Source organism: Besnoitia besnoiti, chromosome XIII (assembly GCF_002563875.1).
Source record: "Besnoitia besnoiti strain Bb-Ger1 chromosome XIII, whole genome shotgun sequence".
NCBI classification, from domain to species: domain Eukaryota; phylum Apicomplexa; class Conoidasida; order Eucoccidiorida; family Sarcocystidae; genus Besnoitia; species Besnoitia besnoiti.
Window position 1 is genome coordinate 969,013 of NC_042368.1, and position 26,245 is coordinate 995,257.

Genomic DNA, 26,245 nt, shown 5'->3' on the forward strand with positions numbered 1-26,245 from the left:
TTCGCGCAGTCCCCTTTCCAGCGAGGCTTTATGTTGCTTCACAAAGTACCAGAAGCCATGGGATCTATGTTTCACAGCGCGGAATCACCGATGTAGTCGCTGGCATGGCTCGCTAGGCATGAGCGAAACACCAAAGGGGCTGAGCGGCTGCTGACGCAAGGCAAGATCCGTTGCCGCACCGCTTTCGCTTTTTGTTTGTTGTCATTGGCGCTGGTGAGACTCCCAAAGTTTCGTTTCCTTCAGTTTCAGGCGCTGATGCGGGGTCGCGCTACGTATGACTTGGTGAAGGGCAGCAGCCCGCGTCGACGAGGCAAGTTTAGAATACTCTGAGAACGGGGCTGCGGACATCAAGCCTCGAGCCCAAGCGATGTGGACTACTCTGAATGCAGGGAGAAGTTGAATCCCAGCGCGAGAAGTTGTTGAATCCCAGCGCTCTATCGCACACAAGTAAGACTACGAAGTGCAACGCTGCAGGTGCGAACGAGGGTCAGGTCGCGACTCGTGCAGCCCCTTCACTCGCCTCACGGGGATTAAAAGTCTCAAACACGCTGTGTCGGCTGCCATGGACGCGCTGGCATCGAAAGATATTCATTGACAACATACACACGGCACGCGACACTGGAGGTGTCGGTTCCACAATTGAGTTCCGCAGAGAGGCGCAGCAGCACAGGAGGAGGCTTCTGAGCCCCTGAGGCGGCCTATCGCGTCGCAGAAACGTGATGTTCACAGTCACGAGTTTTTCGTCTAGCATGCAAATGACGAAGCGAAGACGGAAATGTTCCGGGGGTCGGCGGGAGTCCACACCGCGGAGAAGCGCGAACGGAGAGCGGAAGACACACGCGCGAGCTTGGATTATTTGTTCCAATTCCACGCACTTGAAGACTCTCGAGCCGGCCGCACCCTCGACTCAGAGACAGGCGCTGCAGACAAATCCCGTCCGACCCACCACGACGGAAGGCAGCAAAAAAACACTAAAACTTCTAAACCTTCTGCGGCTGCCTGCTCGACAGCCAAAATCCTCGGGCGGCCCACAGCAGGAGATTCCCCGTCTCCCTTGAATATGAGTCTCCTGCGTCGCCCCTGTAGAAACCTTCGCCCCGCGGGCGAAGGGGGGAGAGGGGCGGGGCTCGGCGCCGCGACGCGCCGCCGAAGAAGGCGCTCGACGAGGGAGGACTCCTCCGCATGCGCCGCCCCGCCCAACGAATACACATATAAACATATATATACATAGATATGGACATATGCTTATCCGTAGAGATGTGTCTTTTCGGCGTGCGCGGATACTGCCCGCGCAGTGCGTGTCGCCCCGGTCGCGACCCAAGACCCCGCCGGAGCACCGCCTGCGACTCTCTCGCCTGTGCTCGGAGTGCCTCCCCCTCTCCCCCCCCTTCTCGCGCAGAGTGCGCGTCGAGAGCTCACTCGTCGTCGGAGTCCTCGAATGGTGTCTGCAGGCGGGCTGGCGCGGATGGCGTCTCTCGCGGGGCGTAGACCGACGCGTACGAATCAGGTTCTTCGGCGACGGCTCCGTTCCCCAGGACGCGCCGGAGCCCGGCCTTCAGCTGCCCTGGCAGGACTCCCGCGCGGGTCAGGATGCTCTGGTACTTGCGTTCGATTGCCTCGAGGCCCGTCCCGGGCATGCTTTTGATGGAGTGGATGGCTTCCGAGACGACCCTGGCGCGTATCTCTTCGTCGTCGGCTCCCCTGTCCTCGCTGCCGCGCGCCCTCTCGGAGGCCTTCTCTGCGTCTTGGTCGTCCGCGCCGCTGCTGCCGACGTGTGGGGAGCGCTGCAGGGCGTTCTTCAGGAGGCGTACCACGAGCGAGACTCCCGAGGCCCGCACAGCGTCTCCGATGAACCCCGAGCGCGCTGCGAGGCCGTCGAGGGCTGCGCCCATGACGGCGACCGCGACGACGACTTTCTGGACGAGGTCCACGACTGCGGGGTGGGAGGGATCCAGTTTGCCAGTCTCCCGCAGCATCTTGGACGCGACGGCCCAATTCTGCGCGGTCTCCTCAGTGCCAAGGAGCTCGCTCACCTCCGCCGCCAGCTTGCTCGCCGCAACTGACTGGAGCGCAGCCGAGAGCACCGACGGCAGGACATTCGCGAAGGGCGCCAGCGCCGCGCGCGGCAGCGCCGGGGGCAAGTCCCTGCGCGTCCCCGCGCCGCCCGCGTCGGTCAGCGGCGTGTAGGACTCCGGCACGATGAGCTCTTCAACGTCTTCTGGTTTCTGCAGCGTGCGCCAGGCACGCTCGCCGAACTCAGATGCGGACGAGGCGAAGTCATCCCATGCGAGCTGCGACTTTCTCCATGTCGTCGCGAGCTGGTCGCGCGCCTCGTCGAAGGCACCCTGCAGGAAGTTCCCTGACGCGGAGATAAATTGCGAGGCGGCGTCTGAGTAGGACTCGGGCGGGCTGGAGAAGCTTTCTTTGACGGCGTCGAGGTAGCTCTGCCCTCTCGAGGCCGTCGCGTCCCACAGCCGCGAGAGGAAGTCGTTCTGAGGAGCGGGCTGCGGCGTGCGCAGCAGCAGCGTCGGCGTCGGGCGCAGCTGGGCGTGTGCCAGCGGAAAGTCGTTGCTGGACGGGTCGCTTTCCTCCTCGGACGCAGAACCATACGACGACGACCAGCTAGAAGCAGAGTCGCTCTCGTCTTCCGCCGGCGCGGAGAGGCGCGGCCGCGCAGCCGCGACGCACGCCTCCTCGCGGGGCGCACACAGGTGCGCGGCTACCACGCAGCAGAGCAGCAGAAACAGAGAACGCAGACGCAGACAGGGGACGAAGGGCTCTCTGAAACGCGGCGCCCGCAAAGCGGAGCTCGCCTCGGGCAAGCGAGTCGCCATGGCGCCTAGCGGATTCGCCATGGCGCCTAGCGGATTCGCCGACAGAGAGAGCAAGACTGCACGGAGTTCCGCGCGCAGGACCCGAATTTCGGGGGCTGGCGGCGCCCCTCCACCGCAGCCCCAGACACCTCCGCTTGCTGGTCGTTGGCTTATCACGCGTCGCTGGCGTGGAAAATCTGAAACTTCAGCCAAATATTGAGAAGCGCGCACTCGAGCGGATACGCGGAAGGAGAAGAAGGAACCGACGGCCGCCCGCAGCGGGACGGGCTGCCCCCAAGCCGCGGACCCGGTCTGACTCGACGTGAGATGCGAGAGCCGCTGAAGCGAGCCGAAACTCGGAAAACCGTCGATGTCCCCACCCGAGAGGAACTCGCAAATGTAGCGAACGCAAGGGATCTCCTCAGTTGCCAGATGGGACATCGATCGCAGGAGAGGAGGGAGCGCCTGCTCTCTTCTCCTGCGATCGATGCTCGCGTCGGCGCATGCGCCCGCAAAAAAACCGGTTCATGAGTGCGCGTGCGTGGGGGGTCGCCAGCTGCACGCACGCGGCGCGAGCGCCGCCAAGCGACGCCGGAAGGTGTGCCCTGCGGCGGCAAATCTCTTGTTAGCTCGCAGAGAGTGAGCAAGTCAACGGTTTCACGCCGCTCACCGCAACGCCCTTCCCAGACTTTCTGCTGAGCGGTGACTCGAACGCGAAATGGAGACAGCGCAGCACACCGAATGCAGCCTCGCGAAACAAGCAAAACTCGCTGTGAGCTTCAACAGCTCGTCTGCTGAACTCACTAAGAAAGACTCCAGTTGAGAAAGATACACATGCCGTCGTGAGCCTGGCTTGATGATGGAGCAGCCGAGAGTGGGAGGGCAGATGCTTCTTGGCTCTCAGCGGGCACAAAGTCCAGGAGTCCAATTGCTGCAGGTTTTAAGCAGCTCGCGCCCAGTGTGCGAACAAGACTCGGGGTGTGGTCACCTGCAGGCAGGCGCTAGAAAGGTTTTAGCTACCGCTAGGACGAATCGCAGTATGCAAACGTGGGTACCGGTGTCTTCTGATCGACTACGTTCCTGTTGAGCAGCTAATCGTCGTTTATACCTTCGGCGCCATACGGTTCTCGGGGCGCTGTATCGTACGCGGTGTTTGGGGGGGCGGGGGGGGGGGGGGGGGGGGGCGCAGCCTGCGAAATTGCCGCCAAACCTGCCCTCGACGCGACAGTACCACCTGAAGAAACTTGCGTGACTGCGCTTGGACTCTGGAGTCTGCGAACCCGAGACGGCTTCGCGCGCGAATCATCAGACTCATTCCCTATCCGTACAGCTGCTGAGGCCGTTGCTGCGTCAGCTCTTCTGGCCGCGACACTGTGGCAGTTTACAGTGGCCTCGAAACTACGCAGCCCGCGTGTGCATCTGACTTGCTTGAAGAGGGGTTAGAGGGCGCGCCGAATATCGCGCATCGAGAAGAAGATTCGGCTCGTGCTGGTCACTGCAAGAAAGGAGCTGGGGTCCACGCCTCAAAATGTGAGCCGCGCACAATAGATGAGCAAGGTGGCGTTCTCGACACGCGGCTACGCTAGGCAAAAAGGGGGGGGAATAGGTCCGCACAGCTGGATGGCGAGTCTTGAGGCCAAGCTTTTCGCCTAGTCCATTTTTGAGTTCTCAAGACAGGTCAAAAGCGTGCACATCGAGACCCCAACACGTGGCTTTCGCCGCTCAGTTCGTTGCAACGTAGCGGTGTATTGTGCAGCGCCCCTGGCGTCAGGTTGATGACCTGCCTTGCAGAGGGCTTTCACATATTCTGAAAGCCCTGAACCCTCAAAACGACTCGGGACTCTCCCCTACTTCCTTCGCTGATCGGGTTAGAACGAGCTGATGATGCGGCGAGGGTCTTCGCTCTTGTGGTGACTCTGCTGTTGACTGGGAATTTGTTCTCGAGATTAGGATAAGCGAGCTGCGCAATCACTGCGGTTTCGTCCGTGAAGTGAAAGTTCAAGGTCTCTGGATGTTTGAACTCCTATGCAGGTTACAGGTCTTCTGTCTCACGTGCGGTCTATTAGCGATATTTCCAGGTATCTCGCTCAGTACACAGTCCCAGACGCCTGCGTAGGTAGGCCTTTGCTGGCGTATATATCGACCTGCCGCGTTGCACCATAACTGTTCGCGACCCTCACCTTATTTCCGATAAAAAATGAAGACTAGCACGTCTCGGACAGCGCGTTTTTCTAAGGCGGCGCTCGTGGCTAGCCTCCTCGCCCTTACTAGCGCGACTTCCGAGGCAAGCTCGGATGTGCGCTCTACGTTGAAGTCGGGCAGGACTGCTGTTCAGCCCAAAGATCCTGCAGAACACGCCGGGGGGTACGCAAATGCCACTGACAACTCCGGGTTTAGGAGCGCTGTGGCGCCGGTGTACCTTCAGATGCTGAAGGCGATCTCTGATCACGAGACCGCGTCCTCGGCGCAACGCGACAGGAAGCACCTTCCGGAGCGCATGATGTATAATCTGTACGAGGAAATGAAAGAGCGCTTCTGGCTGCTGAACGAGCAGGCAGTGATTGAACAGCTCATTAGCCAGGGGCTCTTGGACCCTTCTTTCGGCTACCAGTTCGCTTTCAACTACGTCCCCACATACCAAGACGATATCTTCGCGCACGTTTTCAGCGACGATGGGGCGATGGACACGTATGCAGACGCCGGCGTGTACGCCGGCACCAGCGCGCCCCTGGGCAGCACCGAATCCTCTGAAGAAACCACCTCGGAAGCGGACCTCGGGCCTGACTGCGACGCCGCATCTTCCGCGAAGGGCGCACCGTGCAAGAAGTCCTCGCCAGCAGACGCCGCTGAAGACAACGGAAACGCTGAAGGGCCGTCGCAGCTCTCCTCAACCTCCACCGAGGCCCCGAAGCAGACAGACAAGGCGCCGAAGGTAGGAGACGAGCTGGGAATCTCAACGAAGTCTGATGAACAGGAGCCTCCTGCAGAGAAGCCTGCAGTAGCGCCAGCGCCCCCGGCCGCTGCTGTTGGGCAGGAGCCCACGCACCCCTCTGGAAACCATCCCAACTCGGGTGAAATCTTGGCCGGAATTCCTGAAGAAAAGCGGAAAAAGATGCTCGCGAATCAAGCGCCTCTGCCCCAGACAGTGGTCGCGCAAGTGGCCCTGACGGGAGACAAAGTCGTCAAAAACGGCGACGCTCCCGGGGTCCAGGAGGCGCCAGCAGACACGACTACGACAACTTCGCCACGCCCCCTCTCGTCTGCCTCTGCAGCTGGGACCGCTGTCCTTTCGGAAACCGAAAACAAGACGGAGCAGAAGGACGGAGCGCCCCTTTCCCACGGGGAAGAAGCACTTACTACTACAGCTGCAGGGGTCAAGCCCCTAACGGAGGAGCCGTCGAAGCCAGCAACCAAGCAGGACAAACCCATAGAGAAGCCGGCCGCTCCTGTTGCTGGGGAGTTTCTATCCCTTAGAAAACGACCAACGCACTGAAGCCAGCAACAGCACAGCGGCAATCTGGAATCGAAACAGGCCACGTCTCTGTCGCCATGCGGAAACCTACTCGCAGGGGAGGGCCTTCCTGTCGCCTTGCAAAAGCGCCACGTGCCGCTCTCTGCGAGACAGCCCGTTCGTTGTCTCGGAGGGCGGCTAGGGAACCCTGCACGCCCTGGTTTCTTTAAATGGCTCGCACGCAGCCGCAGCCGCCTGAGTGCAGGTTAGAAATCGCAGCATAGTCTCGTGTGTGGAAGTTTCTCACAGTGCACCACCACTCCCCCGAATAGCTTCAGTATTCTCGGGGCGCAGTCCGCCCCCTGTCTGTGCTAATGAGGGAGGGCCTGCATGTTGGTGTCTGCTCGCCAAAAGGTTGATCACTTAAGGGCCGTTTGCCAACTCCGGTGTTTGGAGCTACAAGAGTCTAGGCGGCGTGTGACCTGCACGTGTCTCTAGTGACGCTGTACTGGCGACGAAGTTTCGCATCAGAGTGACACTGCCCTCGGCGGTGGCAGTGCCCATTTCTGCTCCTAACAGGAATTGCGACTCGCTCCGAACTCGCCATGTTCTTGCGCAGGTGTTTCTATCAAACTTGCTATCCGCCAAAGTTCCGGTTCTCCAGGGCGAGTGCGAACACAAACGGGTTTCGGGGGAACGCTCTCGGCTCTCTCGAACCATCCCCCCCCACCCTCCCCCTCCATTCCAACGCCGCAGCATAGGGTAGCTATCCACTTCACTTTGGCGTGTACACAGATAGGATTTTTCACACGCCACCTCTTGCAGCAGCTCCTCTTCTGCAAGGAAGATCGCTTTCCGCGGAAGAGCTCGCCGCCAAAACACTGAGACGACCTATCTGCGTCAACTCTGCAGAGCCGTCCGTGGCATTACCTCCGAAATTCCTGTGGCGCTACGGTTCGGGCTTGCCAACCGCAGAGAGCAAACGCGAAAAGCTCGCCGAGATAGTGCTCATGCTAGCGATCACTGGAAATCACAGAATCTACGAGTGCAGAACAAGTCGTCAGCGTGTGCGGCGGTGTAGGTAGCACGTGTGGAGAGACTTGGAGGCTTCCAGTTAACTTGTAATGGGGTGAGGGTCGCACTGAGAGGGTGTTGGCAGGCTAAGGAGAGACAGCGAGACGTTAGGCGCTTTCTCCGTGGGTCTGTGCGTTCAGGGAAACATGTGGCGACTCTCGGTGAAACATGCGATGCGGACATGTGAATCCCATTCACACGGCCGCAGCGTCGTGTAGCTGAAAAAAGGAAATGTGCACTGCGCGGTGTATGACCCGCCGTGCAGCAGCAGGCTTGGCTATAGGGTTTTAGAGTGCTACAAAAGAGATAAAAACACGTGCTTCAAGCAGGAATGCGTTCAGCGAAGAATGCGGGCTCGCGCTGCGGCCTCGGCGACCTTTACAGTGGCTTTACCAGCACCACAAAATCGCCTTTGGCGTGTCCCTTTTCCTCCCTTACGCCGTCTCTCTCTCGGTAGTCTCGTGAACATTCCCCTGCATTTTTCCTCAGCTTTCGGTCGCCTCCCTCCCCCTTCCCACGACGGGTCGCTTTGCCTGAAACATAACGTCTGTGCCCAGCACAAGGTCCCACCCCCGCCAGCCGCTCACTCGAACCCCAGAAACGAAAGATGGCCGTCGTCGCCTCCCGTGACAACAGCCTGAACGACTTCTCGCCGTGTCGCTTCCGCGCTTTCTCCCCCTTCCTCTGTTTCGGGGTCCAAGCGTCTGACAGCCCTCATGACTTGCACCGCGCCCTTGGTGTCGCACCCGAACCCCCAGCAAATTCCTTTCTTCTCTGCTAAACCACGCGACCCCATAGCCTCTGTGTCTTCTTTCTCGCTATCCGGCGTGCGCATGAGATACACAGACCCGTCGCCCGCGCCGCCACACACGAGACCCTCCGCCAGAGACACCCCACACAGGAAGCCCCGCGCGGGCCCTCCCAGAGACACTTCGCCCAGAGGCGGGCTTGCCCTTGCAGCCGCGACCTTGCGGAGGTCCCAAAAGCGACAGGCCCCATCCGCCCCTAACGTGCAGACCGTGTCGGGACTGGGCGCCGCACTGTCTCCGGCCAAGAAGAGAATCTCGTTTATCGACCCAGCGTGCGCCTGCAGACTCACTGCGGGGTTGGCGAAGGCGCGAGGGTCCCAGACGCACAACGAGCCCTCTTGGACGCCTCCTGAGAAGACGAGCGGGACCGCGCACGCGCCCTGGGGAGACAGGGTGTCTCCACCTGTCTCCGCCCCACACGCCGCGTCGGGGGCCCAGAGCCGGAGACAGCCCACTCCGCCCGCGCGGTGCGGACGGCGCCCAGTCCGCGGAAAAGCGGCCGAGACGAGGCGACCAGCGTTGACGTCCCACACCTTCAGGTCGCCGGTCTTCGTGCCCGCACACGCAAAGTCGTTCGCCCAGACAAAGTGCAGCAGAGGCGAAGGCGGATTCATCTGTGCCGAGTCCCCAGGCACGCTCGACAGCGCGGCGACTTCTCGAAGCGTCTGCAGATTCCAGAGCCGGAGAAACCCGTCGTAGCCCGACGTCATGCAGTAGTGACTACATCCCGCCGTCGCAGCCGCGCCTCCAGCGCCGCGTGCAACGGACTCGCTTTTACTCGCCGAAGGCGAAGCCGATGCGCCGCCCGCTGCCAGCTGTAGTCCGCTGACGGATGCCAGATGCGCGCCCCTGAACTCGCGCGCCGCGATGCGGTTCGTGGACGCGCGGCTCTCGACAGTTCGCTCAGGCAGCGCAACCGGCTCGCGGCCCTCTCTCGGGACCTGGAGCCCGCCGGCGGTCGCGGACGCGCCGGGAAGCGCCGCGCGAGAGAGCGAGGGAGCAGCAGAGGAGGCGGCAGCGTGCACCGCGCGGGCGGCAGCCGTGGAGGATGAGGAGGCGCCCAGGTACTTCTGCGTGTTCCAGAGAAAGAGCTTGCCGTCCATGCCCGCCGAAACCACCGAGTCGTCCGCGGTGAACGTGCAGCAGGTCACCCAGTCGGAGTGGCCTTCCTTGGGACGGAATAACTCACCGACGAGCGACGAAGAAGAAGCCACGGGGAGCCGAAAGAGGCGAAGCGCGTGGTCAGCGCTGCCAGACACCGCGAACAGACCTGCGGCAACACACGCCGCACGCATCAGGCCGCAGCAGAAGAAAGCGCCACACTCTCCACGCGAAGACACAGAGACAACCGGGTTCACAGAAGGCGACTGGAGGAAGGGCTATGAACCTCCATGCGCACATATTTGGTAGCGCACAAGGAGAATAATGTGTGCACGCACACGTGCATATGTCTGTCAACTGCAGCAGGCGCGCTGCTTAAGGACCCGACATTCAGCCGCCCGCTTGGGAAACAAGGAGCGCGCTTTTCGTCGCGTCCTCCTCCATTGATCTCCGTCTATCGAGCCCGGCACACACAGACGCGCGCGACTCACGCTTCTTCTTTTGGGCTGCGACGACCTGCAGAGGGACTCCTGCGAGGCCGCGCCGAGCCCTGCGCAGCTACGCAGTGAAAAAGAGAGGTCCGCGCTTCACCACAAAACACGCCACCCGACACACGCTGCAGAAGCACACGTCACGGCCATCTAGGCCGGCAGAGACACCTGTATCTTCGACCAGCGGGGCTAGAGCAGCTGTATCTCGCTTAGCCAGGCCCCACCTCTACGCACACGCGGCGTGTCTGCGCTCGACTCTCAACCCTAGGAAGGCGGCGCGGGCTGCCGTCTTCCTAGGTTAGAGTCTGAGTGCTGGCCAGCTCTCGCGCAGGTCTCACCTGAGGCGTGCACATCGAGGCATAGAACGCTTCTGTCATGGCCGTTCGGCAGGACTTGGGTTTGCGTAGGACCCTCGCTGAGGACTTCCTTCCGGTGCCGAAGGCGCCGGAGAGGCGGCGCGAACTCCCGCAGCCACGCGTGTGCACTCGCGTCGCACCCGATTGCCGCCCCTCCGCGCGCCTCTCCGCTTGGTGCGCGCGGAGGCTGAGAGCCTGCATGCCATTCGCTAGTCGCGCTGCGCCTTGAAGAGGAGAGAGAAGACGCCGCGCCCGACGGCATCGGCGAACAACGGGACGCGGGAGGAGCGCCGAGGCGCCCGGAGGCAGAAGGCGCCGGACGACGCTTCGAAGAACGGCCTTGCGGAGGCGACGAGGAGGGCACAGGGGACGAAGAAGCCGACACAGACAGACGAGACACCCGCGGAGCAGTCGCAGAGGCGCCCTCAGCCGGCAACGTGCCCGATGCGCGGCGCGAGTTCGCCGCAGCTGAAGAGGCGAGAGGCATTTTGCTTCTTAACAAAGGATTCGCCCTCCGATGAGCAAACGTCTCTCGCGTCTAGCCATGCATACACATCCCCAATTCAACGAATCGCATGCAGAGAGAGGGAAAGAAAGAGAGAAAGAGAGAGAGAGGAGAAAGAGAGAGAGAGGAGCCAGGCGGAGCATGAGCGTGCAGTCTGGGAGCCTCTTGCTTCACAGCGCGGCTTCAGAGGTTTCCCGTCTCTCCGCACACGACGAAGAGCTAAAAGTATTCAAATGAACGCCCCGCGCAGCCGCAGGTCGTTCGCTTCTTCATATTCGCGCGAATCGACTCTTGAACAGCAGCACGCACGCTAGGCACGAACACACACTCCGACGGAGCCTAGATCGTCTATGAGTCAACGCGAGGCAGCTGCGAAGGTAGGACGAGCATCTCGCGCGCTCGAGGGCACGCCTGCGGAGCCGAACTCTTTGTCTCGCAGAAGCGTCTCGCGGGCGGCTCGTTAGCGATGATTCTCGCACCGCGCCGACCTGCCTCTCCGGTGAGCTAGCTGTCTCTGCCCCCGCCGCACACTGATGCGGTGCTTTCCGAGGTGAAGACCCCAATTGCCTGGACTAAGAGACGGAGGATCGACCGCGCCTCGCCCTTCCACCTGCTCAGGCCCGAGCGCCTCGAAGCTTCTTAAAAAGTCTTCGAGCGGCTCTGGCCGCTCGAACCGTGGAGGGCGCCCTTAGCAAGTCTCGCCGAGAGAGAGAGGAGTTTGCAAAAATCGAAGGAGAACTCTCCTTCAAAAGGGTGTGCTTTGTGGCGCTTGATTACGTGCTGGATGTGTTCCTCAGAACCCTTTTGTTCGAGGAAAAATTTGCTTTTTCAAGCTCGGCGATGGAGACCCTCGCGTGTGCAAAGTCGTTCACGCGAACATGCATCTCTGGCGAGCGCCGCTGCGAGCCGCTCGGGAGAGAAGATCAAATAGAAAGTTGGGACTCGGAAGCGACGACATCAAACGCTTGGCAGACAGAAGGAAGAAGGAAGATATCAAAGACGCACTGTTGGGCTCGTTTGCTTCCACTTCGCGGTGCTTTCGGATAATCTGCCACGCGCGCGGAAGCGTCTCTCGTCGACCGAGAGGGAGCGCGAGCCTGTTCTGTCGAGAACGCAGCTTCCTCCACGCGTGCAGGAAGACTTTTTGTTTTTTTTTTTGTTTCTCCGTTTTCTCTTGTTGCTTAAAAGGCCTTCTGAATGGCTGCGTCGCTCCTGTGCGTCCTCCCCTTGTTTCTGGGCCCTGTGTATGTCTCTCCCTCGCCTCGGTCACCGTCGCCGCAGCCTTGCTTCGTGTCTCTGCACATCTTCGTTTCTTTCCTGCATTCTCGAATCGTCTTTTCCGGATCTTTTCTCCCACTTTCCTGTTTGTTTTCTTCTGCCGTGCTTTGAATCTCGGTATGCGTTGCTTGGCGCTTCCTGTCTGCCGCACGTCACGCTCCCTCTCTCTCCCTCTTCGGTCTCTGGTTGTCCCCCGCGCTTGTCCTCATCTCCGCGGAGCTTTCCTTCTGTTCTTTGCGCGCGTGTGTCTTCTCTCTCCCGTCATGCGCGTTTTTTCCTTCTCTTCTTTTTGAGTTCTTCGTGCCACCATGGAGACAGGTCAAAAAGCGACGATTGGCGTGCTGGCGCTGCAGGGAGCCTTCCAGGATCACATCAAGTCTTTCCAGCGTCTCGGCTACGGCCCCAGTCTTCGCCTCGCGCAGGCAAGTTCGCCTTCAAAAACAGAAGAATTCATGCGTCTGTGTTTCGGCCTTGCAAGGCTGGCGCTAGCACGAAGCTGAGAGAGTCTCCTCGCTCCAATCTCCATCGCGTGCCTTGCGTCTGCGCTGGCATTTTCAATCTCTCTCGATGTGATAGCCTGTTATCTCTGCTGCCGATGTTGCGGGCTCTCCGCTGTTCTCCTTCTGTTTTTCTCTCTCGGCTCTTTATCTCTCTCGACTCTTCCGTCGTTCCTCTCTCTCCGTCGTGTTCTTTTCTCTTTGGGGCTGGCTCGTTCTTTTCGTCAGGCGCTGCGGAAAAAAGTCTGGGCTCTGCTTCGTTTCTTCGCGCCGCCGTCCTCTCTGGCGCGTTCCCTCACGCACCTTTGCGCGCTTCGCACTGAGGACTTGGCGACTCGCACGTCTGTTGGTCGTTTTTCTCGTTCTCTTCAGGTCAAAACCCCAGCAGATTTGGACGAGGTCGATGCGCTGGTCATCCCTGGCGGCGAGTCGACCGCCATGCGCATCATCGCAGGCGAGGAAATGATGAGTGTACGTACACCGCACGGCGCGCGACGCACAGCAGCTGCGATAGAGGAAGAAAACGAGCCTCGAGCGACGCAAATGAGCCTCGAGGGCAACTGATCATCCAGACACAAACTCAGAGAGAGAGTGTGAACGAAATAGCGTTTCGGGGAATGCGTCTTAGAAGTCCGGAGTCGGAGCCAGGAAGCACCTGGAGGGCGCGCACAGACAGGCGCGTCCCGCCGCAGATGAGGACATGTCAGCATCAACTCCGCTGAAGCAAAGTTTGATGTTCTCTTCACACGCGGGTGCGAAAGGAGGCCTCGCACCTTGAGAAGCGCCGCGCGTGTTGCTCTGTGTGAATTCCGGTGTCTCACAGCTTCCCTCCTTTCTCACTGCGCTCTCTCTTGTTCTGTCGTCCTTCAGGCGCTGAAGGCCTTCGTCCACGAAAAGAGAAAGCCCGTATGGGGCACGTGCGCAGGTGAAACCGCCGCGAAGGAACCTCGCGATTTTGAACTCCACGTCCTGCGACTTGCGCGCGTGTGTCTCGCCGCTTCTTCACAGGCGGTGGCGCCGCCGTGAGAAGCCCGTACAGCTGCTTGCGCACTCCCGGGGCGCCGCCGCGGAAGAAAAGAGACTCGTTCAGGAGCTCGCGAGTCGCATCGACAGATCGATGCACCCGGTGCTTGGGGCGCGCGGGGGTGATGCCGTTGGAGGCTTGGCTCGCGTCGCGACACGGAGTGGCTTTTAGCGAGGGGACTGGAAGCCGGAAAGGACGCGAATAGGGGTTCAAGTGCAATTGATCAAGTCGAGAGACTGCGAGCCCGCACGGCGGTAAGATAGGGTGAATCGCCAGGGTTTGCTGTCTGCTCCCGCAGGATGCATTCTGTTGTCTGACTCGGTCTGCCGCCTGGAGCCGGAGGAGGCATCGGGCGCCACGAAACTCGTCGAGAAGCAGAGCAACGACGGATACGGCGACTTCATTGGAGGCGTCGGCGTGAAGACCTGCCGCAACTTCTTCGGCCGACAAGTGAGGGCTCAGAATTGCTTGTGCGCGGGCAAGCGAGAGCTGCAGAAGCGGAGCTGGCGCTGCGTTGCGTCTGAAGACGCTTAGCAGACGCGGGAAATGTGTCTTTTTTGGAACAAAATCCGCGTTCCTCTGAAGAGACGGTCTTCGTTCGACCCTTTGGCGTGTGGGTGCGTTTCGCGTTTTTTCTTTTGGGCAACCGATTTATTTTCTCTGTTTTTTCAGCCTCTCCACTCTCTGTCTGTTTTTCCTTTCTCTCCTGGTCGTCTTCTCCGTCGTCACGCGCCCGGTCTGGCATCCATCATTTTTTTCTTTTTTTGTCTTCTTCAGGCGGACAGCTTCGAAGCGCCGCTGCGCGCGGAGGGCCGCCTGCAGCGCGTGGCGCCGGACATGACGGCGGTCTGCATCCGCGCGCCGGCGATCCTCGAGGTGCTTTCTCCCGAGGTACGTGTTTGCTCTTCTCCTGCGGCGTCGAGCTGCGGCTCCGCTGGAGGACGGGACCGCGCGAGTCGCGACTCCTTGTTCGCGCGAGGAGAGGACTTCTCTTCCAACGAGGCGGCGCCGTAGGCCTCTCGTGTTGTTGGGCACTTGTGCACGCGACGCACTTCGCGTTTCCCCTCGCGTTCGCACGGCCTCTCTCCATCTGTCGCTGCGACTCTCCTCTCGCTTTCTCTCGGTCGCTTCCTCGCAGACTGAGGTTCTCGCCTTCGTCGACTTGCCCGACCGCGACGTCACAGTCACTGCAGGTATGGGCCGATTCGCGCGCGGGGGGAAGCTCCAGCGAGACTTCGCCGCGGAACGGAGAGAGAAGAGACACGCGGCGCTCTCTTCTCCGCTCCAGCGCCGCGTCTTTTTGTCCGCGTGCGCGCGGCTGTCCATCCTGGGGGGGGCAGGGGGGGGGGCGAGTTCCTTTTCTACCGATCCAGCGCGTGCGAGTCTGTAAGTGTCTGTGTGTCGACTGCGTTTTCGGTGCCGCAGCTGTCGCGCAGGGGCCGTTGCTGCTGACGATTTTCCATCCGGAGCTGACGGCGGACACGCGCCTGCATAGGTTTTTCGTCTCGGAGTTCGTGCTCCCCAGCCTGGCGGCCGCTGAGGCTGCCGCCCTGCAGGCGATCAAGCGCGAGAGTCTGCCCAACGCGGCTGTCGCCCGCGAGGCGCCGCAGGAGCCCCGGGCGCGCTGAGCGGATGCCCGCGTCCTCTCTCGCCGGTGGCTCCAGTCGATTTCTCGTGAAAATGCACGGGCCGCCTCCCAGAGCGGCCCTGCTTGACGGCAGTCCGCTCGCAAGGGTCACCGCGTGCGTGCGCCTGCAGCGATAGTATCCATTTGAATTGCATGCGTGCCCGCGTGCATGTGCACATATATACGTTTGATGTGTATTCGAAGGCGTGGTTTTGAGGATGTGCGTTCACGGAGACAGGCTTCTGTTGTTTGTTTCTCGCGCGCAGCCCGGCGCCCGTACGCCGAGGCTTTATACAGCAAAGACGTTCTCCCTTAGAGGTTCATGCGCACGTGGCCGGGGTTCATGACGGTATATACACTGCGGCCCTGAGTGAGAGGCTCACACCGGACTCGAAAAAAGAGACTGAAAAGCGGTTTCCGACGCGCCAAAGGCCTGGCGCAATGTGCCGCTGCGGGCTCGTTTTGGCGGGGGTGCCGAGCGGAGAAAACTTTGAAAAACTGGCTGCCTAAACGGGCTCCTCCCCGGCCGGAAATATGCCCCTGAATGCAACTGCGGATGCGCATATATGTATATATGCATAAATTCACATATCCCTGTGTCCGCATACATATGCATGTGTAGACATATATATATATATATATATATTATATAAATTTATATGCATTTTAATACGCATATTTACATATAGGCATATATATATATATATATATATATTTGTTGTGGGATATGAGCAGAGAGGTATGCGGTCACAGACATTTGCCCCTGCGCAGGCATGCCAGGAACGCGGCGAGAAGGAGTCTCCCATCGTGATGTGGAAGTCGAGTTACGCATGCATGCGACCACGGTTCTCCGGTCTGCATGGCTGCATCGAGTCGCTTCTCGCCTGCTCGCATTTACGCGACACACATAAATATACTTTTATATATAACGAGATATGTAGCTATATATATGTACATATGGCCCCTCGACTGAGACTGGATGGGCTGTAGTGCTGTGCGCGCCTTCATATATGCATCGAAGGACACGTGGAAGTTGCTGTCACCCGTAGTCTGAGAACTGCAGAACCGAAGTGCGAGTGTTGGGTTTCTTCTCTCTGAGACGAGGTAGCATGTGGTTGGAGCGGCCACCACATAGGCTTTCAAAAAACTAAAAAGACAAAAGAAAACCAGGAAATTCAGTGAACCGAATCAAGTCACTGTAGGCGCGATTGGAGCCTGGAATGCGCCGGCCATTCTGAACAGAAGATCTCGCTGGCGGCGAGGTCGTCGCTGCGAGACACAGGCGCTATCGAGCTAAACCCTGAACCCTAGATCGAGACGACGAGGTTCTAGATGTGGTGACGGACTGCTGTCTCAAGCAAACGGTCACAAAAAGTTGATTTGTTAGCAAAGGAACACGACGCGCGAACGCAGTCTTCGTGTTTAGACTTTCCTTCTACCCCCGGCCGCCGACCTGCGCGCGCCGCCTTCGGCGCTGAGTCTGTGGACTCCCGATCGTGTCAGCGGCCTCTTCAGGCGTCTCTTGTCCTCCGCATACGTGGACCGCAGCTCTTTCCCTTGCTTGCCAAAGCGTGCAGAGTCTTCCTCCTCTTCGAGTGCCTGCATGTTCCAGTTGAAGAATTTGCGGCTCGCCTCTGGAGTGTCGTGGCTGTCTCGCGTGGAGCGACGCATCTGTCTTGTGCGCCGCGCCTTCTCTCGTTCTGCTCCCGAAGAAGGCTTCGCCTTTTCGCTTTGCCTCCTCCAGTTGATCCTCCTCTTCGTTCTCTTCTTCTTACTCTTCTTCCACTTCTTCCTCTTCGCGCTCACGTAGGACTGGCGTAGCTGCTGCGTCGATGCGCGCTAGCACTGCGGCGGCGAGTTGACCCGCGAAGCTGGCTTCGCCGGCATCGAACTCCATGACCTCAGACACGCTTAGCGCATTCCGCTCGCCTTCGAGACTCTTGTCCGCGTCCGCTTCCTCGCTCTCGCACCCCGCAGTCTGCTCGCCCTCGCCGCTCGTCTCGCCTTCTTCTCCTTTCCCCCTGTCGCGCTGTGGCCGCCCAGGCGCCCGCCCGGACACGCCCGCCGCATTTCCGCGCCGTCTGCCGCAGACGACGAGCTTGCGCAGGGGGCAGACAAGCCGTGAGCTGGAGGAGATGAAGGCAGAAGTCCACTGTTCGGCGTCGCGCCGCCCCCAGACCGGCGCAGTCTCCTCAACGTTGCCTCGTTCCCGCGCGACGTCGAGCGCCAGCGCGCGCACAGTTCCGGGGAGGCAGCGCGCGGCGTCTGCGGTCAAGAGGGTCGCCCGCGCGTCGCTGAAGACGAAAAAGTTGCTGCTCAAGCCTGAAAAGACGTAGCGTCCGCGAAAACACACACGACCACTCACCCGCACCGCGACATGACGCAGGAAACGGGATGCGCTCGCGAAGAGGCGCGCGCGGCGAGACCTACCGAGCGCCCGCAGCCCTCAAACCGACAGAAGGGTCAGATACCGCCTGGACGAAGACTCGAAAACGAGAGAGCGAAGAGACAACTGCATAGCCAGCTGCGTGACTATCAGTACACGCGCACAGAAATGGGTGAGGAGTCGGGCCTCGCGGTGCCCACGCCAGCCAACGACGCGTGGAGACGGCATTCCGCTCTGCGCACCTTCAAGGATCTCGCCGGCGTCGTTCATGAGGAGGACTTCCTCGATGCGCTCCCCAAGTTTCGCCTCGATCTTCGTCGCTTCCTCTAGCAGCCGCGCGCGCTCCGCCACCCAGCTCGTCGTCTTCACCGCTGCGACACTCCGCCCCGCGTGTGGCACAGCCGCAGCCACGGCACCTGCGGAGGCTGGCGACGCTCGCGAGGAGAGAGACTCGAGAGACTGCGGAGGCGAAGAAGCGGCCTCGTCGGCCGGCAGGCGCTCAGCGTAAGCGAAGAGACGCAGAGTCGGCGAGGCTGAGGAGGGGGAAGAAAACAATGGTGCGCTCGCCAGGCAGGACGCCGGAGCCTCTGCTGCCCTGTCCGCCTCCTCGCCGGGGCTCTTCGGCTCGCGGGCGGACGCACAGCTGCCTGTCGCGCAGCCGTGGGGGTAGCCCTGCCGCTCTTCTTCTCGGGCAGGGAGAGGAAGAGAAGTCCAATACACCAGCGCGGAAGCCGCGACTGAGAGAGAATCGCGAGCGATGCATCCGACAGGCTCCACGCTGCCGGAACGTTTCTCAGGTGGCGTGGACGCCTCACTCTCTCCTGCGTGCGTCCAGAGATCCGTTGCGCCGCCTGCCTCGTCCACGGCCTCTCTATCGCGTCGCGTGTCTTCTGTCGCCCGCGCGCGCTTTCGCGGCGCGTCGGCGCCGCTCCCCTCTCCGTGTCGCGGATGTGTGTCGCCAGTTGCGTGCGCCGTAGTGAGGCGCACGACTGCGTTCTCTGGAAATCCCGCAAACGGAGTCCGCGCAGCGTTACTCGATAGTGTGAGGAGCAGCGAAAGGCGCCAGTCGCTCGACAGGCGCAGGGCGGGTCGAGACGAGGCAGACGGCGAGGAGGAAGAAGAAAGAAGAGCCGGCGCGGCCCGCAAGGAACTTGACGCACTACAGGAGGGTGGAGAGGCGGGAGGGGGGTCAAGCGTGGCGGCGCAGCGAAGGAGCTGGCGGACGCTGCGGAGAACTGCCGCGTCAATCGCTTTCCGAGGCGGAAGGAGGCGCTGGAGTCTCTCTCTCGCCTGCGTGTCTCCGTCTTCCGCGGGCGTGTTCGGCTCACGGCCCTCGGCCTTCTGGCGGCAGTCCGCGCGGCCTCGCGCGCTTCGTGTTTCGCCGTCGCAGGCAGCGAGGAGGTTTTGCGTCGCAGGGTGGCTCAGAAGCGAGGAAAAGAGCCGCGAGATATGCTGCGGAAGTTGAAAAATCTGCGCGCGCCTGGAGACCGTGCGACAGACGGTGTAGACGGCGTCTGGACAGGTCGCTAGGAACGACTTCTGCGAGAAAAAAAGAGCCGTGCAACACGCGAGAGACGCTGCAGATGATGCGGGAGGAGGCTCCGCCTCCGCGAACGAGTTCCGCGGCATTTCTCCACGCGAGGCGCCGACGCCCGCGCCGCGGTGCACGTCCACCTCCTCCCAGCCAGCGCCAGGCCGGCAGGGCGGACTCTTGTCGCCGCGAACAGAAGAATCGAATCTCGCCGATCGGCCCCTCTCAAGCGCCAGCGCTTCTCTGCGGATGCGTAGCGGTCTGTGAGACACTGAATCGAGCAACCGACACCTTCGAGCGTAGAGCTTTAGGACAGTCGCGTGCTGCGCGGAAAACACGCTGCTGTCTAGCTCCGTGCCTGCTGCTGTCGAACCCCCTCAGCACACAGACTGGTCAAGGCTCAAGCCAGTTGATTCACTCTCAAATTCTAAATTGTCTCAGATAAAGTAGAAAGACAGAGCGCTCTGTTCGCCAGCTGGTCGCTGCCCTGGAACACGGGCACATCACTGCGTTGAGTGAGAAGATGCAACGCCATTCCTCTGCGTTGACTACAGACAGCCCAGCAGCCCTTGATTTCTGTGATATGCAGACGAACTCTCTCTCGAAGTAACGCGAGTGGAGCGGCCGAAACGCCAGAGGCGAGGTGCGAACTGCCGCTGAATCTGAGAAAACGCGCAGCGTCAGCGCCGCCGCGCACGCGGTGAGCTCTCGCGTGCCAAAGACAGGCGAGACTCGAGGGAAAGGACTGTCACAGAGTAGAAAAACAGCTTCGCAGCTGAGAGGGTCTTGGCTCGATACAGTGAAGAGGAAAATGGCCGCTGGAAATAAGAAAAACTGTGGAATGCACGCGCTGCGGCGCTCGAAATCGCTTGAGGCGACTGCGCGGTCGCACACGTGCGCAGATGCAGCCAGACACGTTTCTCACCAACAGAACTTCTCCGCAGCTCTTCCTGCAGTCTCTTTCGTTTTCGCGCCTTCCCTCTCCTCTTTCTCGTTTGTCTCCATCATCTGTGCAGTTCGGCTCTCGACGAAATCGGCTTTTTCTACTCTCCGCGACTCCGGCGGTGTGCGCATGCAGTCTCCCAAGTTGTTTTTTTTTCGAGGATTTCTTGTCAGTGTCTTGTCTGCTTGTCTCAGATGTCTTCTACTCTTCTCCTCGCTCTCCCCCGCGAGAATTGTTTTTTCTTTTCGCCTTCTGGCCGCGATGCAGTCAGCGGCGTTCGCGCGTGTGTCCGCGGCGTTTTCCCTGGGTGTTCTGCACATTCTCGCGTGACTTGACACGTCTCGCCGCGATTCGTCAGACTCGCGAAAAGCGGCTCCTTCTCCCCCTCGTTCCTCCCCTTCTTCTCCCTTCTTTCGCTGCTCTGTCGCCGCGCTTCTTGTCTCTCTCGCGCACCCAGCCAGGCGCTTTACCTCGCCGGCCAGTCCCTCTCGGCTCTCTTCGCCCCTGTCTCTCGGATCGCGAGACCTTTCTTCTTGTCTCCTCTTTTGCGTTTTCTGGCTTCACCTGGATCGCCGTCTCCCTGTATCTCCAAAGTGTAGCCGCAAGTCTCCTCTGCTTCCGCCTCTCTCTCTCTCTCTGCGTACCCGCTTGTGACTGCGCCAACGTGTTCACCCTCAGGTGGGCCCTTCACAGCTGCCTCTTTGTCTTGTTTCTCTTCGAGACGCGGTCGCTGTCGCGCCTCGCGAAACCTGCGAGTCGCGAAGGAAGCTCTCCTTCTCCGGGGGAACCTCCAGATCCGGCACCATGGAGTCGCGCCTGCTGCTGCCAATAATCTCTTCGAATTTCAACGCATGCGGCGGCAAACCCGTTCGCCTCGGTGAGCAGCAAATTGCCTTCTTTCTGTCTCTTCGTTCGCTAGCTCCTTCGCCAGGTTCCTCTCTCTCTCTCTGCAGGCTCTTTCGAATCTCCACGCTTCTCCCAGGCGGCGCACACCGCGCTCAGTCGACTTGCTGCTCGCATCGGCCTTCTCTTTTCTACCTTTTCTTCGTCTTCTTCTCTTCACTTTTCCCTTTGCTCTTCTGCTTGCGTGTTTCCTCTCTCCATCGGTTCGCTTCGATTTTGGTTCCTTTTCTCCTCCACATGTTTTCTCTCTCGCGTTCGTATCGGCACTGCTTTCTCGCCATCCCGCAGCTTTCGTCTTCTTTTCCAACACTCCGGCAAGCTTTTTCACGCTCTGGTTCGCGGGAAGCGGTGGGGGAGTTTCCGCGGCATCACTTTCCTGCGCGCCTGCGCTTTTCTGTCGCGTGCTTCGCGCTACAGGCATCGACGAGGCTGGACGCGGCTGCGTGCTGGGCGCCATGGTGTATGCGTGCTTCTTCTGTCCCGCTGAAGCAGAGAAAAAGGAGCTAAAGGCTCTCAACGTCGACGGTAATTAGCCTCGCGGCCATGTCGATTTTCGCAGCTTCGCCTCTAAATTCACAATGCAGGGATGTGTGCCAGGCCTCTAGCTCACGCGCGCGGAGGCGCTTGCATATAGATAATTTTTGCATACATACACATATTTATATATATCTATATATATGTGTAGATACATGTATATATTATAGACAAATATGTAAAGCCGTAAGTATATAAATATGTTTGCTGCATGGTTTTATATGTTTCTTTGTCGTGGGTGAGTGGGGTAGGGTAGCCGGGTATACTTTAGTGCGTCGCCTGTCCCCGTGTTTGTTTTCATTTTTTCTCTTCGCTGCCGCCGCCGCAGCGGAGTGTGCGTGCATGTGTTGTGTCAGCCTCAAAGTGCGGTTTTCGCTCAGCTTTTCTCCGTCGAACTGGAGAGTCCGTCGAGGGAGACACGTCTGCATTTTGCGTTCTTTGCGTGGCACAGACTCCAAGAGGCTGAAGGAATGGCAGCGCGAGGAGGCGTTTGCCGCCATCGAGGAGCGAAAAGACATCTTTGGGTGCGTCCAGAGGCCCCCTGACGCACATGCGCCTTCGACCGGTGCCAGCGAATAGAAACACAAATAGCGGAATCGAATAGCAAAATATCTTTGATTCTGTACGCGTCCGGGGACTCCTAGCTTCTCTTGAGCCTTTCAACGCAGTGCACCTTTTACGATGTGTTGCTGATGTATATGGAGGTTGGTCTCCAGTATATATGTAGACGTATCTCTCTAGATACATCCTGGTATCGCATTTATATACGTGATCTGAGGCTGCCTCTATTTTGCAGTGCGCCGGAGCTGAACATTACAACAAGTTGCATATATAAATCCATATACATATTGTATACATATTCATGTTTGAACACCCGAATATGTGCCGTATATATTTTTATTGTATGGCGGGTGTACGATTGAGGTGCGAAGGCACGCACCATCAAACTCGAGGGCGCACGCATGTCTGTACACGTATGTTTGCGTTTACACACGTATACGTGCGTGTGTATATGAACATATCTACCAGGGCGTCTCTTTGGGGTTCTGGGGGTAGATCAGGAGTCGCCGAGTCAGCTTTTTTGCGCCCAATGTGGCGAGGGCTGCCTAATTTTCGAATTTTGTTTTTTAGGTGGAGTATTCACGCAATTCGTCCTGAGGAGATCTCGGCAAAGATGCTTCGAAAGTGAGGTCGAGGCGCATCAACAGAGAAACTGATGCAACGTGAGGTGGGGCCGAACAGGCGTGACGAGAGGTACCTCCAGACGAGGTCTCTGTGTTTACGCGCGTTTCTATGTCGCGCATATTCATACGCATCTTTCCAACATATATATATATATATATATATATATATATATGCGCATATGTCTGTGCATATACTCGTATGTGGGGGGCGCACGCTGAATGGGCGGCGATCTGTCTGATTTCCCGGCGACCTTGGTTGTCTTGTTTGCGCTTTTTAGGAAGAAATTCAGCCTGAACGAAATATCGCACGAGACGGCCATCTCGCTGATTCAGCGCACCGTTCAACACGGCGTCAACGTGACCGAAGTGGGTCGGAAAAAGCCAGAAACGGAAAAAACTGATATTTAGTTCATGTGTAGATATTGTTTCGTTGAATCAAGGACTCCTGTGCCTGCTGCGAATGTTGTCTGGCAAATGCCCGTTTTCATAGTAACATATATATCTATGGCAGATACGCGTATACACATATCTACTCTGATGTACTTAGGTTGCCTATCAAGTCGCCTTTTTTTCGCTTTTACAGCTTATCGCTCATCCTCATGGACTGCCTGCTCCACGCAAGATACACTCATGCATGCGCGTCGGGTGAGCTGCGTGGATGATGCGTCTGCGCTTATGAAGGGCGCGTACAAAAAATGCAAACTTTGCGGCTGCTGGGGTCGTGGTGGCCGTCTCAGGTCTTCGTGGACACAGTCGGAAGCGCGCAGGCTTACCAGGCGAAACTTCAGAAACGCTTTCCCTCAATTAAAATCAAGGCAAGCAGACTAAATCTTTTCGCGTTCCTTGTTGTTCCAGCGTCTGTGTGCGCGACCATCTTTAGTCTGTTCGATGTGCGAGCGTGTCTCGCGCATCCAGCCAATTTAACCGTATCTCTTGAACTTTTTGTTTTAGATCTGGCAGCGCGAGATGTGCTTTTACGTCCCTTTGCGGAGAGGGTGCGTGCGCACTGTGATACGAGGATTGGCATATGGAAGTTGCGCGGCACTCTTCTGTCGAAAGCAGGTGATGGGCGTGTCGTGTTTTAGTCTCAGCTCTGCGTTCTGTGTAGATCCATATCCAGATGCGTCTCTGCTGCTTTCCTTCTCGCTGTTAGCATCCTCAAAGAACTACGAGCCGCGCGGTATATATCGTAGATTAGGTCTTTGATGGGGTGACTTTTTGCTTCGCATAATGCGATGCAATATAAAGCTTTTTATCCAGTTACACGACTCTGCAGGCCGTGCAGGTCTGCCTCTGTAGACGTCTGGCACCGTTGCTGGGAGATTCGACTATCGATGACTTTTTTCGTGTTGTTCTCTGTCTGGATGTGGCTGCGCGTGTTGGAATTCGCTTGCCCGTATCGGCTGCCGTAGGCGCTGGAACCGTACAGGCGCGTTTGATTTTTATGCCCAGCCGGATAGAGCTTGCATGTTTGGGCAGTTGTTGTTTTGCTTCTCCAGGTCGCCGAGAAGGCCGACTCACTGTTTCCCGTCGTGAGCGCGGCGTCGATCCTCGCGAAGGTCACGCGCGACCGCATGCTGTTCGAGTGGCAGCCTGCGGACGTTTCTGGGAGCGAGACAAACGGCGAAGGCGAGAAGGAAAACGGGCGCGACGCGCCTACAGAGGACGCGAAGTCGCCGGCGGCTGGCAAGAGAGCGAAAGACGATGAAGAGGCAACTCCTCAGCAGAAAAAAACCAGAAAAAACGGCAAGTCAGAGGGCACAAAGGCCGCGGAGGACCAGAGCAAGAGTCAGAAGGAGAAGTCGAAGAAGTCGACGCCGACTGTGCATCAGAACCCGAGCTTCGGCAGCGGCTATCCTGGAGGTGCGCAACTCTCGCCTTCCTCCGGCGCTTCAAAAGGACAAAAAATTTTTTTTTCACGTATTTGGAGCATCCTTGGCGCGCGTCGCCCCGGAGCTTCCTTCTGGCGTTCCAGGCGCTGTGGCTCCTCTCTCTGCTCGAGTAGCTCGCGTTGTCCGCTTGTGCAAAACGAGAGTCTCGGAGTGTAGGACTCCCCCCCTCCCCCCCGTGGCGACTCCATGTGGCGCCCTTGACGAAACCCTTCTCCTCGCCTGCATATCCAGAACTTCCTCAGCTTCGTTCTTCTTCTTCGCGTGCCTTCAGACTCCGAGACCGTCGCCTTCCTGAACAAGAACTGCGACCCCGTCTTCGGGTTCGATCCCCTCGTGCGCTACAGCTGGTCCACGGCTCGGCTTATATTCGAGAAACGCGGAGTCCCCGTAGACTGGTAGGAGGCATGTGCGGCACGCAACCTCGTAGCGGGAAAGGCTGTGGAGGCCCTTCTTTTTTAAACGATGTGGGGAGAGCCAGAGGCGGGGCTAGGGAGGTCGCTGCAGATCGCTCCGCCCCTCTATCTATCCATCTATATATACATATATATACCATATTTATATATGGAGAGAGTTTATGGTTATATGGGTAGATAGATAGATAGAGCAAGAGAGAGAATGGGACAGGGTATAGGATTTTGGCTTGCCGCCGCCCCGGCAGAGAGGGAGGGAGTGGAACTTGGAGGCAAGGAGGGGCGTCGCGTAGGACGCAGGATTTCTCTGTGATTTCGGGCTTAGTCTCGGCAGCTGCCTTCTCTTTTCAGGTACGAGGAGGTCAACGACGACGCGGCGGAGGCAGCGACGAACAAGGCGAAGCAGAGCCGCATCACGAATTTCTTCCAAGCCAAGCGAACCAACAGCGCTGGCGGAATCGAGCGCCCCGGATTTTACATTCGAAACAAACTGCAACTCCTCTCAGAGCTGAGCTCCTGACCTTTCCAGCGAGAGAGAAAGCCTCATTCTCATCAATTTCCTTCGAGCTTGCGCCAGGCAAGAGGAGGCGCTGCGCCCGTTTTTTCTCACGGAAGTCTCCGTGGAGGTCTTGACGTCTGAGGCGAGGCGGGGAAAAAGTGAGAAAAACAAGGAAAATGCAGAAAATGCGCGCCCATCACGACGCGTGTGCCATGCCTTGTTGGCTTTCTGGACACGCAGTTATCTCGAAAAAGAGTTGAAATGTAGAGGAAAGAACGTGCTCTCTTTTGTCGCCGGCGAAGGCGTCGTCGCGGCGGCTTATATCGGCGCTCGCACTTGCTGCTGCGCGTTTTCGTCGCCGTCGCTCTGTTTGGCCATTGTCGTTCTCTGCTCCCTGTGCCTCGGTGAAAAGTGCGCGTCCTTGTCAACTGTCTGCCTCTTCCCCTTGAGTTCAGTGGTCATCGTGTGTGTGTCTGCACGTGTCTTGTCGAAGCTTTGCGGGATCGCTTGTCAACAAGTGAACCGAGGGGCCGATGCGGTCGTTCGCCATTTTTCTTCCCTCAGTGCTTCGGTGTCTTCACTCGAGTGAGGAGGGCTACTGGGGACCGAGCTGCATGGCGTCTACACGGATTAGACTCCCCCGGAACAAAATGCCGCTGCCACAGCCTCTGGTGCAATGCGGAGTGGCAGACAGACGCAAACAGCCTCCACGCGCTTGCAATTTTGTTCGCGAGTCTAAGCCCAGCGGGTAGCAACAGAAGGAGAATGAAACTTTGCTGGCGCACTCGGCACCGATCTTGGACAACAGTAGACCTGCCTATGAAGTTCTATTCATAAATATTTGTACTCATTCTGCAGCCTACATATATGCATATCTATATCTATGAATATATGTAACATATATATATATATATATATTTCTGTATGTGAATACGCC

The 26,245-nt window shown here is 58.7% G+C and overlaps 6 protein-coding genes across 6 annotated transcripts; 3 read left to right on the forward strand and 3 right to left on the reverse strand.

The window, feature by feature from the left end:
• Positions 1–1,415: 1,415 nt before the first annotated feature.
• On the reverse strand, positions 1,416–3,254 carry BESB_030980 (uncharacterized protein; the record flags this gene model as incomplete). The annotated part of the gene is made up of 1 exon (XM_029361766.1): positions 1,416–3,254. The coding sequence occupies one exon, from the start codon at positions 3,252–3,254 to the stop codon at positions 1,416–1,418; it is 1,839 nt and encodes a 612-aa protein (XP_029215233.1).
• Positions 3,255–5,010: 1,756 nt separating this feature from the next.
• Positions 5,011–6,306, forward strand: BESB_030990 (uncharacterized protein; the record flags this gene model as incomplete). The annotated part of the gene is made up of 1 exon (XM_029361767.1): positions 5,011–6,306. The coding sequence occupies one exon, from the start codon at positions 5,011–5,013 to the stop codon at positions 6,304–6,306; it is 1,296 nt and encodes a 431-aa protein (XP_029215234.1).
• A 1,615-nt stretch (positions 6,307–7,921) lies between these two features.
• Positions 7,922–10,582, reverse strand: BESB_031000 (WD domain, G-beta repeat-containing protein; the record flags this gene model as incomplete). Its single annotated transcript, XM_029361768.1, has 2 exons — positions 7,922–9,417; positions 10,078–10,582. The coding sequence occupies 2 exons, from the start codon at positions 10,580–10,582 to the stop codon at positions 7,922–7,924; spliced, it is 2,001 nt and encodes a 666-aa protein (XP_029215235.1).
• A 1,604-nt stretch (positions 10,583–12,186) lies between these two features.
• On the forward strand, positions 12,187–15,027 carry BESB_031010 (putative glutamine amidotransferase subunit pdxt; the record flags this gene model as incomplete). Its single annotated transcript, XM_029361769.1, has 7 exons — positions 12,187–12,304; positions 12,764–12,846; positions 13,246–13,300; positions 13,698–13,849; positions 14,177–14,290; positions 14,538–14,592; positions 14,825–15,027. The coding sequence occupies 7 exons, from the start codon at positions 12,187–12,189 to the stop codon at positions 15,025–15,027; spliced, it is 780 nt and encodes a 259-aa protein (XP_029215236.1).
• A 1,770-nt stretch (positions 15,028–16,797) lies between these two features.
• Positions 16,798–19,041, reverse strand: BESB_031020 (uncharacterized protein; the record flags this gene model as incomplete). The annotated part of the gene is made up of 2 exons (XM_029361770.1): positions 16,798–17,348; positions 17,655–19,041. The coding sequence occupies 2 exons, from the start codon at positions 19,039–19,041 to the stop codon at positions 16,798–16,800; spliced, it is 1,938 nt and encodes a 645-aa protein (XP_029215237.1).
• A 1,649-nt stretch (positions 19,042–20,690) lies between these two features.
• Positions 20,691–25,329, forward strand: BESB_031030 (putative ribonuclease H1 large subunit; the record flags this gene model as incomplete). Its single annotated transcript, XM_029361771.1, has 9 exons — positions 20,691–20,763; positions 21,207–21,314; positions 21,775–21,847; positions 22,455–22,508; positions 22,786–22,873; positions 23,245–23,322; positions 24,007–24,370; positions 24,671–24,794; positions 25,161–25,329. 9 exons carry the CDS (start codon positions 20,691–20,693, stop codon positions 25,327–25,329), a joined length of 1,131 nt encoding a protein of 376 aa, XP_029215238.1.
• Positions 25,330–26,245: the final 916 nt, after the last annotated feature.